Genomic DNA, 15,205 nt, shown 5'->3' with positions numbered 1-15,205 from the left:
ATCAACAGCCAGAGGCGAGGGGAGTGGTCTGTGAATTCTAAGGTCACCTTGCCCATCCCTCTGTCTCAAGGAGGTACTCCCCTTGCTCCTCATCCCAGAGCCCTCCAAAGTCCCCAGGCATCCAATCCAACTAACGCTGACTCAACTGCTCTGTGCCAAGACCCAGGCTAGGACTTTGCCCGTCGGTGGCTTCCAGAGCAAGGATGAAGAAGTAGGGTCTTCCTCTCCCCATCCAAGCCGAGTCCACTGCACCCATACTCCTTTATGGGGGAGGGGTGAGTTTAGGATTGACCTTGGTACCCCCAAAGAAGTTGAGTGTAATCTCGGCCAGAGTTCACACGTGTGTGCTCTCTCACCGCACACAGAACCGTCTCCTGCATGCCCCCCTCACACCAGGGAATGTTGCCAACCTGGCCGGCATATTGTGTCCTCACCTCCTGCCTTCTTGTCCCCACCCAGCCACCAGCCACTTCCCCTGACAACTCCCACCATCAGAATATTGGAATAAGAAATCAACACCACACAAAACATTACCAACTCAATTATTCATGCTAGAATAGAATAATTTTATCAAGAACCCAAAAGTTCTCCATGGCCTAGGACTATGTTCCATGATCGTTCATAGCCAAACGCCTTCAAATCAGCCTCATTGAAGCCAATATTAGAATTACTGCCCCACACAGAACCGCCCTGCTGCTGAGTGGGAGGGAGGCAGGCTCACGCCAGGCTGTGGGAAGGCAGTGAGGCAGAAGGTGCACCAGGTAAGGGAGTCCAGTTGGCCTGTGTTAGAACTGCCCTGGGAGAATCCCCCTGCAGAATAATCCTCCGGGCTCAGGAGTCTTTCTCCATGCTCTGTGGTAGCCATGTCCCTTTTCTGGAAAGTTCTCTTTCCTGCTTACTTTTCTCTTTCCACCCTCTCATCCACCCTCCCTCCTTATTCTCCTCCTTCCCCACCATATGTGACTCCTCTCCCGATCCCTCCTCTCCGCGCCTTTCTTTTCTCCCTCTCCCACTCATCCGTTTGGCAATAGATCTCCTGCTCCGTCTCTCCTGACCTTTCTTTCTCTATCTCCCTGTCTCTGAAATATCTACAGTGTGGATTTTCCTGTCCCCAGCCTTGGCTACAACCACAACTCTTAAGGCAATCCACCAAACCCCCTGCCCCACAGGGAAGACCTAAGAGGGCATACACGGGAGAGGGGCAGTCCTCCCCCTGTGTCTTTCCTCACTCTCAGAGGATGCTTGCTCAGGCTGTGAAGGAAGCAGAGGTAGGGGAACAGTGGAAGAGGGGAGCCACGTAGGCACAGAGATCTTTCCCTACTTGAGGAACTGTGAGCCTTCCCAATACCTGCCACGTATTCAAGACCAAAATGCATTCCAAAAGCAGGCAGGGACTGGCTGCCAGCTGTAGACATGAAGACAGGAGAGAAAAAAGTCACCCCGCTCTGATCGTCTCAAACCCTTCTGAACTGCCTGCTCCCCATGCCTGCCTATTTCCTAAAATTGCTTCAATAAAGTGTCACCGAGCTCTCTAGGTCTTGGTGGAGTCTGCGTCCTATCTCACATTCTGGGCAACATTGGACCTGGTGTTATCCTGGAGCACTTGCCTTCCACCCACAACAAATCCAGGGAAGCATCCTACTCTCTGTTCCCAAGCTCTGGTCCTGGGCTCCAGGGAACCCAACGCATCATGGCAACATACTCTGGTCTACCTGGGGGTGGAGGGGGAAGGCTCTCCAGTCTGGCTTCTTGGTGTCTCCAGCACTGTCTCCTGGGCCCACCTCTGGGACTCTTACCCGAGGGTGGAATGGGAATCCCCTTTTTCTGACATCATGCAACAAGACCCACCCCACCCCACCTCTGCCTCCCACCATTGCCCACAGCCCCTTGTTATACCCCTGACATCCCCAAGCCCTGCTTGCCCTCCCCAGCACTCTAGGACCCAAAGTTAAGACTATGAAAAAAGGAACTGTGTGAAATGTCACAGTTAAACCAAAACTGTGGGGTCCCAATCTCCTAATTTACAGGTGGAACCAAGAAGTCATAGGCATATTGGCAGGAGCTTGCATTCTTTTTTTAAATGTTTATTTATCGTGAGAGAGAGAGCACATGTGGGGAAGAGACACAGAGAGAAGGAGAGAGAAAATCCCAAGCAGACTCCATGCTGTCAACACAGAGCCCCCATGAGGGGCTTGAACTCACAAACTGAGATCATGACCTGAACCGAAATCAAGAGTGGGACACTTAATTGACTGAGCCACCCAGGTGCCCCAGGAGACCCCCATTCTTAACCAGGCTTCTCTCCACCAGAGCAGCAGAGCATGGTGATGTCAGAAAGAATAGGATCGAATCCCAGCCTACCACAGATAAGCTGTGTGGTTTGGGGTACTTTAATTAAGTCCTTTAATCACTCGGCTCCTTACTTTCCTCATCAGTAAAGCAGAAACTGCTTCATGACGTCATCATACAATTAAATGAGATAATGGATGTAAGGCTTATGGTGGTCCCAGCACACAGTAAGCACCCAATAAGTTGCTTTTATTATTGTTGGCTTGATTTTGACCTGGAGAACAGCCAGTGAGGGAGGGAAAGACAGCTGGCCCCAACGGAGGTCTCACTGATGGAACTGACAGAAAGGGAGGAAGGAAGAGAATCGGGGGGCATTTCAAACATCTCCAAAGAGCTGTGACCTGGGTGCTGGGGAGAAAGCCTGTATCCCGCATCCACCTGAACAATTCCTGAGGGCAACAAATGTCCCCAGAAATGTCCTCAGGCCAGAACAGACTCTGGTCTACCTCAGGGAGGCCAGGGATGGGGTGAGGAGAAAAGGCAAAAGAGTAGTGACACAATAGTATTGATCTGATGGTTGACCACAATGCGTCCTTGAGGGCCCAGAGATTCTTGGGGAGAGCATCCCTTCCTCTCCCCTCCTCAAGCACAAAGCATCTCCTCTGGAGTCCCCTGTAGGCTTTTTTTTTTTTAACTAAATGGGCCCAAAGACAAGAGTCAATGTCAGGAGCCCTCGTGGCACTGAGTCGGAACCAGTACCCACCTGGCCTGAGCCTGTTTGTGGAGGCTTCCCCCACCCCAAATCCTCCCTCCCAGAAAGCCTCTAGGATCACCTAGGAGCCCATGATGAGCCTTGCACATGAGCAGAGAAGCAGAAAAACAGCCTTGGGGAAATAGAGCATCCCCAAGCATAGTTAATTTGGCCTCTAGTCCTGGGGCAACCGGAGGGTATAATTCATCCCCCACATATACCATGAAGTGATGTAAAGTCCCAACTCTCCCTTTCCTTGAGGCTGAGACACCCAATATGCCCACCGTCTGTCTGGCTGGCCCCTTTCATCACCCCCATAAACGAGGAAAGGGGACACCAGCACTGCCCACTGGCTCCCTCCCTTTGCTCTCTGCTACCCTAATTATCCACCTTGGTACTTAGCTGCTGCCAACAGCCCAAGCTTATAAACCTGTTAATGGTGGTTTGGGCTTTGACCCTGCCCAGCCCTCCATCTCCCACCAAATAAAAGGGCAGAAGCTGGGCTGACTTGGTAACTCACACCACCCGCTCTCTGGGCCAGCCACCTCTCTGCCTCTGTCCCGCCATGTCGTGCCGCTCCTTCCAGCAGGGTTCCAGGTGTGGCAGCCGGAGCTTCAGCTCGTGCTCAGCTGTCCTTCCCCGGATGGTCACCCACTACGCAGTGAGCCAGGGGCCGTGCCGGCCCGGGGGTGGGGGGGGCCTCCGTGCCCTGGGCTGTCTGGGCTCCCGGAGTCTGTGCAACGTGGGCTTCGGGAGGCCCCGGGTTGCCTCCAGGTGTGGCCTGCCTGGCTTCGGCTACCGCACGGGGGCCGCCTGTGGGCCCTCAGCCTGCATCGCCCCCGTCACCATCAACGAGAGCCTGCTGGTCCCGCTCGAGCTGGAGATCGACCCGGCCGTGCAGAGGGTGAAGACGGATGAGAAGGAGCAGATCAAGTGCCTGAATAGCCGCTTTGCATCCTTCATCAACAAGGTAATAGGCAGGCCCCACACTCTGGGGCTGTGGGATGCAGAGAGCACCTTGTGTCAGGTCCAGGCAGGCAGGGACAGACCGGTGATGGAGAAGCCACAGTTGATTGATTGGCTCTCCTGAACTGTATGACCGCTAATCGTTGAAAGCTGCTTACATCAGGCTCAGCACTAAACATCTCTGCCTGCTCGCTCATTCTTTTTTCACGATGTCATTTCTCTCTCTGAATATTATCTGGTAACATCACCAAGGCTGCCTGAGGTCAGACTACAAGAGGAACTTCCAAACAATGACAGATACTGAAAAGAAAAACCAAGGAGGTAGATGAGGCTTTAACAATAGAGCCACCTTCTGGGGCACGTGGGTGGCCCAGTCGGTTAACCATCTGACTTCGCCTTAGGCCATGATCTCCCAGTTCATGGGTTCAAGCCCCATCCTGGGCTCTGTGCTGACAGCTCCGAGCCTGGAGCCTGCTTTGGATTCTGTGTCTCACTCTTTCTGTCCCTCCCCTGCTCACACTCTGTGTGTGTCTCTCTCTCTCATACTCTCTCTTAAAAATAAATAAACATAAAATTTATGAAAAATACAAGAGAGCTGTCCTCTGAGTGCCTGAGCTGGCGCGAGACCCTTGGGCCTGGATTTACCACCAGCAAAGGCCCAGGGTGAGGAGAAGACGGAGAAGTCAGAGCTGGGAACACAGGGAGCTAGCTGTCACCAAAGCCTTGTCTCTTTCGTCCTCAAAGCCACAGCTCTAGAAGACTACAGGGAATAATGGTGTGCTGCCTTTGAAAGGCACTGAACTGACCAAGTGGAAGTTCATGCAGCTGCCTCCGTACCTGTCCGCATACCCCAGGGAGGCTCTCGGGATGACGATACATGCCAGGGGCTGAGCCAGCGTTTCTGCTGACCCCAACGTGTAGGGCAAAGAATCCTGGGTCAGCAGTCGGGAGGCCAGGGCCCTGGTGTCGGCCCTACTCCTGCCTGACCCCCTGAGGCCCCGTGCAAACCTCTCACTTCCCAGCCTCAGGGCCCTTGCTGCCCAGCAGGGAAGGGGGCCGTGATGGTGGAGAATCAAAGGTGGTAATACACATAAAAGTGCTCCAAAAAGAAACTTATTTCAGTAAATGGGAACTGTTACACTTACAGTTTTATCTTTAAAGCTCCTTAGGTTCTGGGCTCTGAGCTTCAGCAACATCACTCTACCTTCTGTAGGTCCGGTGACCAGAAGTAGGGCAACATTTCTTCCTCTGCAGGTTTCTTTTGAGGATTGGATGCCGTCTTCCCTCTGCCAATGGCTAATGGGGTGGCAGTGATCAGCTCACCCAGCTCCTACTGATCTTGGTTTCCAAGCCACCGAAAGGGAGAAGCTGAGCCAGCAGATCTCCCCATTGCTGTGACAGGGACACTTTTTGGATGCAGCCACGCAGGGTGCAGCAGAGTCGGGGAAAAGAGCTTAGAGCCCTAGAACGAAGCCTTTAATCTGACCTCCCTGAGTGCCCCTGGGCTGTGACCAAAGAAAGCCTGAACTCCGAAGCATAATGTCACCAGCTGACATTAGTAGGAAGATTTCTGAAGTGCTTCCCATATACAATACCAAGCAGGAAGCTTAGGACCAGGATGTCTCGGCCAAGGTTACCAGGCTAGTGGGAGATAGGCAGGCAGGGCTGGAAGGGGGACCTGTCCCAGCCCTCTTGGGACAGTAGCCCTCCCATGACAATATGCAACCCCTGGGTGGAAGGTGGGGGGGGGGTCCCATAAGCTCCCCGAGGCAGGGGAGAGATGGAGATATGCTGTGGTGCCAGTCTACGAGGAGAGCCTCATCTGAAAATGTTAGCACACTGGCAGCAGTGTGTTGGGAGTAAGAGCACACGCTGATCCCACCGCCCGTCCACCCCACCACCACCGCTTACTCTCTCCCAGCCGTGGTCCCCAGGCTCCCTGCTCTCCAGTGATAGCCTGTTCTTGGCTACAGGTGCGATTCCTGGAGCAGAAGAACAAGCTGCTGGAGACCAAGTGGAACTTCATGCAGCAACAGAGGTGCTGCCAGAGCAATATAGAGCCCATCTTCGAGAACTACATCAGCACCCTGCGGAGGCAGCTGGACTTTGTGGCAGGGGACCGGGCCAGGCTAGAGTCAGAGCTCGGCAGCCTGCAGGACACGCTGGAAAGCTACAAGAAAAAGTGAGTATGGCCCACTTTCACCCTGCCAGGGGACCTGGAGCAAGCTACATAAACCACCTGGGCCTCAGTTTCCCCATCCACAAGATGAGAAGCCTAAAGCTTAGTTGATTAGGTGGAGGAACAGTGCAGTGGATAAGACAGGCAGGGCATTTAGACACGGCAGAAGCTCTGAAATGGTGTTTGCCTTCACCACCCTTCCCGCCACCTTCCCTCAGTTAGGCCCTCCTCACGTCTATGTGATACAAGCTCTTTCTCCTGCCTTCTTCCCACGTTTCAGGGCTCTGTTCTACCACTCATCCTGCCTTATCTTCCATCAGTCCCCATTCAGATCCGGAACTACTTCTTATTCCCCGAACAGGCCCCCAAACCCTCTTCCCTCCAAACTTTTCCTCCCGTTGTCCCTTCCCCCTGATAGGCCCCTCTCGGCATCTCTTCGGACCACATCCAAGCTAACGCAGCCCACAGTTCCTCTCACTCCCCGACGCTCAGCTCCCGGACTTCCTGCCCACAGCTGGAAGCCACCACCCATCGGGGCTCCACGTCCCCAGTTCTTGTGGTCAAGGTTATGTAGACCTGCTACACTCGCCCTCCCTGAGGGCAGCTCCTGGCCTGACTCACAGGAGAAGGCAGCTGAGAAGCAGATGTTAATTAAGGGTTTGCAGGCTACTAGGTCCAATGCCCGCAAGAGGCTTGAGGCCCAGATAAACTGCCTCACGGGTCCTAGGTGGGTCTATCCAGGTCTAGGGTCCCATGGGACCACATGTTGGGGGGAGGGGGGTTGAGAGAGACACATTTCCATAGACAAGAGGCGGTGAAAATACGCTCAGAGCAATGGTTCCTAAGAGATGTGGATCAGTGGAACGGAGCCACATGGGGGACACTTGTGCTACAAGTGTCAGTCATATGCTTACTTGGTGCCAGATGTTGTGCTGAGCTGGCTCCTTCCCTCACGATACCCCAGTCCGGCACAGACCCCCATGCACCCCCACCCACAGCAACAACAGGGTACAAGGCAGAAAGAGAGAGGAATACCCAGAGAGTGAGAGAGCAGGCAGGGCCCAGGGAAGCTTCCCAGAGAAGGTGCCATTTGCTTGGGGCCTTGATGAAGTTTCATTCCAGTTGGGTCTTCCAAAATGGGAGTCCAAAGTAGACCCTAGGGAAGGGGAAGGGACAGGAGCAGGTGATAGGAGGGCCAGAGTGTGCCAAGTGACACAGGACAACTCAAGCAGACTGTGACAGGTGGGACATGGCAAGGCCAGCCCTCTCAGCAGGAGCAGTGCCTTTCTCGGTGGGTAAGACACAAGATGGTCAGGAGACATGGTTTGCATCACAGGATGAAGACTTTGGATTGGGAAGGTGGGGAAGCATAGGAGGAGTTAAATGGTGTTAACTCACAGCAGCTCTATGAGGCCGCACAAGCGTTCCTCTCTTGCTGTACATGATGAATGAGAGGCACCAAGAGGCCAAGTCCCTTACCCCAAATCACATGACTAGCACCTGACTGAGCTGGGGCTCACACCCAGGCAGCAGACTCCAGCTTCCGGTGGCCGTGCTAAGGCCAAGCTCTGCCACCAAAAGGAAGGATGGGGGTCAGGAAGCAACGTGAAGCTTTTAATGGATCAGTGTCGCTCATCAGACTGAGTCATTCCAGCCAGACTGAACCTAACCCTGATTCCACTGCCCAGGGGGGCACTGAGTGGGCGAGGAGCTAGAGGAAAAGGTCAGGCTGTCTCTCCAGCTCTGGTAAGTAGGTCATTGCTACCTCTGCAAATGAGCTGCAGGTAGAGGCCAGGCTCCGAACTCTCCTGGAGGGGAGGGGCCCCGGGTCGGCTGCAATTTCAGTGACTGTAGCCAACCCTCAGAACAACTGAGAGAGGACAGCAGAACCAGCAGCAGACAGCCCAGTCTGCACCACCTTCCCAGAGGAAACAACTCTGGGACGAAGTGGGCTTCCTTAGCAGCAAGATAGAATGCAGGTAGCCTTAAGAAGGACTTCCCAGAAGATGACTAATCATAGGAACAGGCTACTGGGGAGCAGGGAAGGAAGTAAACATGCAAAGTGGCTAAAAAGAGGCTATGATGACAACCATCTGTTCTGAGTGGCTGGAAGAGCCAGAGGTGTCCAGTGATGGGGACTGGACCTGGCGGTTCCTTAGGGGATTAAGCCAGTGAGAGGCAGATCTGTCCCAAAGTCCCCCTCCCTCAGGCTGGATACCCAGGCGGCTTCCGAACGGCCCCAAGACAGACTAAAACATTTCTTCCTGCTCACCCGCCAGGTACGAAGAGGAACTCTCCTTGCGGCCTTGTGCTGAGAACGAGTTTGTCGCCTTGAAGAAGGTGAGGGAGGGCGGCACAGGGAGAGAGAAGGCCCCCGGAGCTGGCCCAGCCGGCCTTGCCACACTCGGCCCCTGACCGTGTCCAAACATGCCTGCAGCCCACCCACCCACCCCCAACAGGGTCTCTTATCCCTCAGCCCCCGGGGGCCATCCCCAGTGACCCTGGGAAAGAGGAAGGCCAGCCCCCACCCACTTCTTGCAGAAGGGCAAAGATTGACCTGGCCTCCACCTCCCAACTCATGGGGGCCCAACCTGGCTAAGGGTTGTGTCTACACCTGCCCAAGAAGCTGGAGATATGGCGAATGCCAAATCAAAAGCAAAACAAGAACTCTGCCTCCAACCACAAAAGATAAAAACAATAGTGATGGTTTTTCAGACAGAAGCCTAGGTACTTTATGGCCCATGCCCTGCACGGTGGGCTTTGAGAAGCTGCATTCAGGGCTCCTTCAAAATGTACTCCCTCAAATCCTTCACCCTCAGGGTGCTGGGCCCAGGCATGGGGTCCTGGGACTGGGACCCCTCCCCCTATCCTTGGCTCTGTCACCCTTTCACTTCCACGTGGGCCTACACATGGATCCCACACTGCCACCAGCTTGCCTGGGAGGTGGCCCAGTTGGTGGACGGGGTGGCCTTCGCATGTTCCCCCGGCCCCAGGTTATGGCTGTCACTGCTCTGGCTGCAGGACGTGGACACAGCCTTCCTGATAAAGGCTGATCTGGAGACCAACGTGGAGGCTCTGCTCCAGGAGATCGACTTCCTGAAAGGCCTGTATGAGGAGGTACCCACAGCCCCGCTGCCCGCAGGTGCTCAGTCGGGGCCAGTTCCGTGGGCAGGACAGAGTAGGGGAGCTCCAGCAGGGACGGCACCGGGCTAGCTGACTCCAAAGTAAGATGGGGAGGAATCAAGCAGACAGCTTATGAGACCCCCAGAAGACACAGGGCCCAGACCTTGGCTCTTAGGTCTACGTAACTAGAAGGGGAACAAGGAACAGGTCGGTGATAGAAGGCTCAGGACAGCCTTTCAAAGGGCTGTGCAAATTTGCTATGGGAGGATCAGAGTTGCTTCCACCTCTCCCCCGCCCCCACCTTTATCCTCAAAACGCTCACACATTCCCATCTGGGGCCCCCACCCCCAGGAGATCTACCTGCTGCAGTCTCAGATCTCAGAGACCTCCGTCACTGTGAAGATGGACAACAGCCGGGAGCTGGATGTGAATGGCATCGTGGCTGAGATCAAGGCCCAGTATGACGACATCGCCAGCCGCAGCAAAGCCGAAGCCGAGGCCTGGTACCAGAGCCGGGTGAGGCCCGGGCAGGGCGAGGCCGGGGGGTGGGGCTGGGGGACCCCAGACCCCCTCTCCCCCAGGAAGTGAGTGAGGAGATAATGAAGGCAGAGGGAACCCCATAAACCCAGTTCCTGTTGTTCCTGCCAGGCCCCAGGCCAGGGCCCTGCAGAGCGTGTGGGAGGGGACCCCACAGACAGCCCAGGCCTGTCATCAGGGTGTCAGCACACCCCAGGTTTACCCACCCACGGACCTACTGCAATGTTCCTCTAAGCAGCATTCAAGAAACGCTAATTGGCAATGACTGCAAAGAGGGGCTGTGGGCACTAATGGCAGGGCAGGAGCCGTCATTAAGGCAGCCCCAGACTTAGGGAATTAGGGGCTGGCTGGGAGGGAAGGGGATGCCCCCAAGGGCAACTTGACTTCACAAATATTTTCATGTCTTTCTCACCTGCCCTGTCTGAGAAAGGCACCACACACTCATTCACTCATTTATTCATCTAGTAACTTTATTGCCACGCACTGCTCTAGATGCTGGATTCCAGCAGAGAACAGAATAGACAGCAATCCTTGCCTTCATGTCACATTCATCCCAGAGGCAGGGGCGGGGTGGCGGGTGCAGACAAGAAATGAGGTGAGTAAGTACAGTGGATGTACGTTAGATGGTGACGTGTGCCATGGCGTTACTGAGGCACGTGGCACCAGGATGATGCTAAGAGTCACACCATCCCTGTCCTCAAAGAGGTTACAGAAATAGACCATCCACAGGTGACACGGCGGCTCTATGTTGCCATCAGGAACACAAGCTCCTTCTAGCTTTTTATGCTGCCACCCTTAACATGGCTTTAATCCTCACTGTTGCCTCATGTCCCAAGAAGGCTGCCGTAGTGCTAACTTCACATGTTCATTCCAAGGAGGAAAAAGCACACAGGGCAAAAGAAGCATGCTGAATGAGTCATCTCCCACTTTAAACAGCTTTCCTGAAAGTATTACCCATAGAATTCATTATGAAAGGGCCAAGAAATACTCTCTTAACTGGGCTCACTGCCACCCCAAACAAAAGGAGAGTTCTGCTTGAAGAAGAGGAGAGTGGATATTTTTTAGACAGCTGCGGGCTTTGTCACAACAGCCAAACAACAAAAGAGCCAAAAGAGAGTGATATGTGCTTATCACTTGTTTTGCCTTCTCTATGCAAAATGCTCCCATCCATTATGTGCAGAAAATCTAAAGTTGGCTGCTTTTTTAATCTATAAGTGTAGTCGATAAGACATTATTCAGAAATTGAATTCAGAGTTGCATAGGTTTAAAAAAAAAAATGTTAAGCCAAAGTAGGAAGTAATATTGCATTTCGTCTTCAATTGTTTTGAAGGAGAATAGACAAAGGTACTCACCCTGGTGGTCCGTCCTCACTCCCAGATGTGTTAGGCATCCCAGGCTGAGCACAGAAACCCCTTCTCAGGTCCAGAGGGAAATCTAATAGGGAAGGAGCCCTCAGCAGACCCCCGGGGCGGGGGGAAGATGAGCCACAGAACAGCTAAAGAGAGAAAAGGAGAGCTTGGAGAAGCATTTAATAAGGCTGAAGGTTCAGGGCTGGGGAAGGAAATAAGGAGAAGCCCAGAAAAGGGCCAGAAATGGAAAAAGGAATGGGGGAGAGAGCAAGCATAAGAATCCAGAGAGCCCTGAGCTAGGAAACCACTGGAGAGACTCAGGACAGTGAGAAGGGGGGCTGTGAGGCGCTACAGGGTGGGTGTTGTGGCGTTCTGACCTCCCCGGTCCCGGCAGTATGAGGAGCTGCGGCTGACAGCGGGGACCCACTGTGACAATCTCCGCAACCGTAAGAACGAGATCCTGGAAATGAACAAGCTGATCCAGCGGCTTCAGCAAGAAACTGAGACCGTGAAAGCCCAGGTGAGGCCAGAAAGATCTTGTTTCCAGACCCCCGTTAGAGGCTGCCCTGCTGGCTGGTTGGGGGGGCGGGGGGGTGGGTCCACTTTCCCTGGGAGCCATGGAAAGAAGCCATGAACTTCTGGTGGCCATGAAGCCATGAACCACCCTCGCTTAAGAAGGAACAAGCCCTTTCCACGAAAGCTGACCGACAGCAGGAACAGCCTCGGGAAACAGCGAGTTCCCAGCATAGGCTAGGCAGCCTTTGGTCACAGATGAAATAGCAAGGGTGCTTCACTAGATGGGGGCTTAGAAAAGATGCTCGCCATGGCCCCTCCCTACCCAAAGTCTCCAGTCCTAGGATCCTACAATTCATGACTCCCAGGAGTCCATACACGTGGCCCCACTCCATTCTCCTAGGCTGGTGAAGACCAGCCAGACACTCCAAATCTATTAGCCTCTAAGAATTCGCTCGGATCTCCTTGAGGTGTTATAGATGGAACTGGCCCCAGTTCTCTGGAGTTCAGCAGTCACAATCCTAAGACAAAAAGCACAGCAGCTGTGAATCTGGCACATCACCATGACTGAGAAGGAAACCTCCCTCCTCCTCCTGTGTGTCCCTTCTACTGTCACATTACTCCCACATGCATGAAGTTGCTCTCACAGCCAATTCAGCCACCCCAGCTAGTGCCCAACAGTTCCATTCAACTCTGACACTACCTACCTGGAGAGAGGGTCAGATCCCACGGGGTTAGGGCTCAGTCCCACACAACTGGCCTTGTTTCAGATGCTGATTGTGGGTCCAGGTTGTCCCCTGTGCTTCTGATCCATCAGCTGTAACTAGGAGGTTCCCATGACCCCCTCTTCAGGTTCCATTCATTTGCTAGAGTGGCTCACAGAACTCAAGAAAACAGCTTGCTTATGTTTAGCAGTTGGTATAAAAGGATATGACAAAGAATACAGATGAACATCCAGAGGGAAGAGACGCACAGGGCAAGGGAGGGAGGTGGGAAGGATCCAGAGCTTCTGTGCTCCTCTCTGGGCACGTGATGCTCCCTATACCTCCTCACGTACACCAACCTGGAAGCTGCGTGAACCCCATACTTCGGGGACTTTTATGGAAGCCTCCTCTCGTAAGCATGATCCATTATTAACTGCATTTCCAACCCCTCTCCCTTCTCCAGTGAAGGCAGGGGGGAGTGGGGCTGGAAATTCTAAGCTTCTAATCATGGCTTGGTCTTTCTGGTGACCAACCCCCTATCCAGGAGCCATCCAGGACCCTCCCAGAGTCACCTCATTAGAACAAAAGACATTGCTCTCATCCAGGAATTCCAAGGGACTCGGGAATTCTGTGTCAGAACCAAGGGTCAAAGACCAAGTATTAGAACAAAGGATGTTCCTAATGCTCTTATCACATGGGAAATTGCGAGGATTTAGGAGTTTTGCACGAGGAACTGGGGCAGAGACCAATATACATATGTTTTATTATCTCACAATGGCCATGTTCTCCCTGTCCTTCCAAAAGTCAGCCTCAGGCTCCAGGGGCCCCCAGTAACGCCTTTCTGTGCCCGCTCCCCCAGCGCTGCAAGCTGGAGGCCGCGGTGACCCAGGCAGAGCAGCAGGGCGAGGTGGCCCTCAGTGACGCCAAGTGCAAGCTGGCAGGGCTGGAAGAGGCCTTGCAGAAGGCCAAGCAGGACATGGCCTGCCTGCTCAAGGAGTACCAGGAGGTGATGAACTCCAAGCTGGGCCTGGACATCGAGATCGCCACCTACAGGCGGCTGCTGGAGGGCGAGGAGCACAGGTTAGTCAAGGCGAAGCACCGTGTTCCCCTGCCCTCTGGTCGCTGGGGCTACGATTGCGCGTCCTGCTAGTCAGGGAACATCCGAGACAGTGCATAATCCACAGGCCCTTCTCCTTAACATAGTCCACAGTGGGGGCAGGAGAGGGGTGCCCCACATTCATTGACTTTGTTCTCTGTGATGCAGTGACCTTGTGCCTTCTTCTTTCCACTCCAGGCTGTGTGAAGGCATTGGGCCGGTGAATATCTGTGAGTAGACCAGCACTCCTGTGGGGCTCTGGGGTTGTGGGGGCTGATCAACCCAACAAGGACAGACCACTGTCTTGCCCAGACTTCAGAGTGCCTCCCCCACCCCCAAGGAAGGGCTCTGTCTGCCAGGAGCTCCTGGGCGGACGGAGAAGCTCTACTTCAGGACTGTCCAAGTCTTCGGGAGTCAGAAGTAGGAGCTGATATGCAGCAGGGCCTCGGTGCTTTGGGGCCCAGACGCTGCCAGGAACCATCATGACAAGGAGACGCCTCCATGGAGGAAATAGTTCTGAAGCAGGCTCAGACAAGTAGAAACTGACAGCATGAAGTGGAGGCCAAGGCTTTGGGAAACAAGGAGAGGCAGAAGGGGGGCAGAAGGGGAAGAGGCAGACGGCTAAGCACTTTTTATGGCTAGAGTGGGAAGTCGGTGGCTGGCACGGGGGTGTCCTTATTGGTGAGTGGCAGCAGGTGGGGGGCATGGCCTGGTCTAGGGCAACGCCCTTCCAGCCGCCCAGTGCAGGACCCTGAGCATCCTTCTCTGTTCCCACAGCCGTGAGCAGCTCCAAAGGCGCGGTCCTCTACGAGCCGTGTGTGGTCAACACACCCGTGCTGAGGACTGAATACTGCCCGGGGGGCACCAGTGTCCTCAAGAGCAGCGGGGGCTGCAGCGTCGTGGGCACCGGTGAACTCTACATCCCCTGCGAGCCCCAGGGGCTACTGGGCTGTGTGAGCGGGAGGAGTTCTGGCATGAAGCTGGGGGCTGGGTGCGGCTCCTCCTGCCACAAGTGTTAGCATTGCCCCAGAAGCTGCAAGCCCAGTGACAGGGCGCTAGCCCCCAGCCTGGATGTTGTCCACCGATCAGCTGAAGACAAGGATATTCCTAAACCCCTTCCTGTATTGACCACACGTTTCCCTCCTGTTTTCACACTGGAAGCCGCCCCTTGGGTATCTTTAAGGGTCACCTTTCACTTGGCTATGTGCAGAACCTCAGCTAGGCCTTGGGGGTGGACACATTAAAGTTCTGCTTTGTGGACTATCCCCTGGAAGATTCCCTACAAAGCCAGTCTCCCACCCCCTACCCCTGGAACTTCCCCACCTCCCTTACCTCTGGCTCTCATGCACTTAAGAAAAGAGAACTTCTTTTAACCCCCAGCTAACACATGCACTGTCACAATTATCAAAAAGAGGCACCCCCAAATCTCCCATTCTAAATTCCAAAGCCAAGTGCCAGCATTTCAGGATCACTCCAGACCTGTCAACGGTCCTCTCTGGTACACAGAATCAAGAGGGGGTTCTTTAGGGCAATAGATTTACCTGCCCGTGTGTGCTAAACTCACACTATGAAAATACATTTTTTTCCTGAACCACATCGGCAGCTGATGGGCAGGGAAATGTCTAGAACAAGGGCAAGGGAACAAAGAATACTTACTAGACGGAGAGAGTCAAGACCTCTTGACTTGACAAGAGTCAA

The 15,205-nt window shown here is 54.1% G+C and overlaps 1 protein-coding gene across 1 annotated transcript; it reads left to right on the top strand.

The window, feature by feature from the left end:
• Positions 1-3,605: 3,605 nt before the first annotated feature.
• Positions 3,606-14,820, top strand: KRT82 (keratin 82). The gene is made up of 9 exons (XM_049625525.1): positions 3,606-4,010; positions 5,980-6,188; positions 8,465-8,525; positions 9,207-9,302; positions 9,660-9,824; positions 11,589-11,714; positions 13,271-13,491; positions 13,706-13,737; positions 14,285-14,820. The coding sequence occupies exons 1-9, from the start codon at positions 3,606-3,608 to the stop codon at positions 14,524-14,526; spliced, it is 1,557 nt and encodes a 518-aa protein (XP_049481482.1). The 3' UTR covers positions 14,527-14,820.
• The last annotated feature ends 385 nt before the right edge of the window (positions 14,821-15,205 follow it).

The sequence above is a fragment of the Panthera uncia genome, chromosome B4 (genome assembly GCF_023721935.1).
Source record: "Panthera uncia isolate 11264 chromosome B4, Puncia_PCG_1.0, whole genome shotgun sequence".
In the NCBI taxonomy this organism is placed as follows: domain Eukaryota; kingdom Metazoa; phylum Chordata; class Mammalia; order Carnivora; family Felidae; genus Panthera; species Panthera uncia.
Note: the sequence above shows the minus strand (reverse complement) of the source record. Positions and strands in the feature narration are given on the sequence as shown.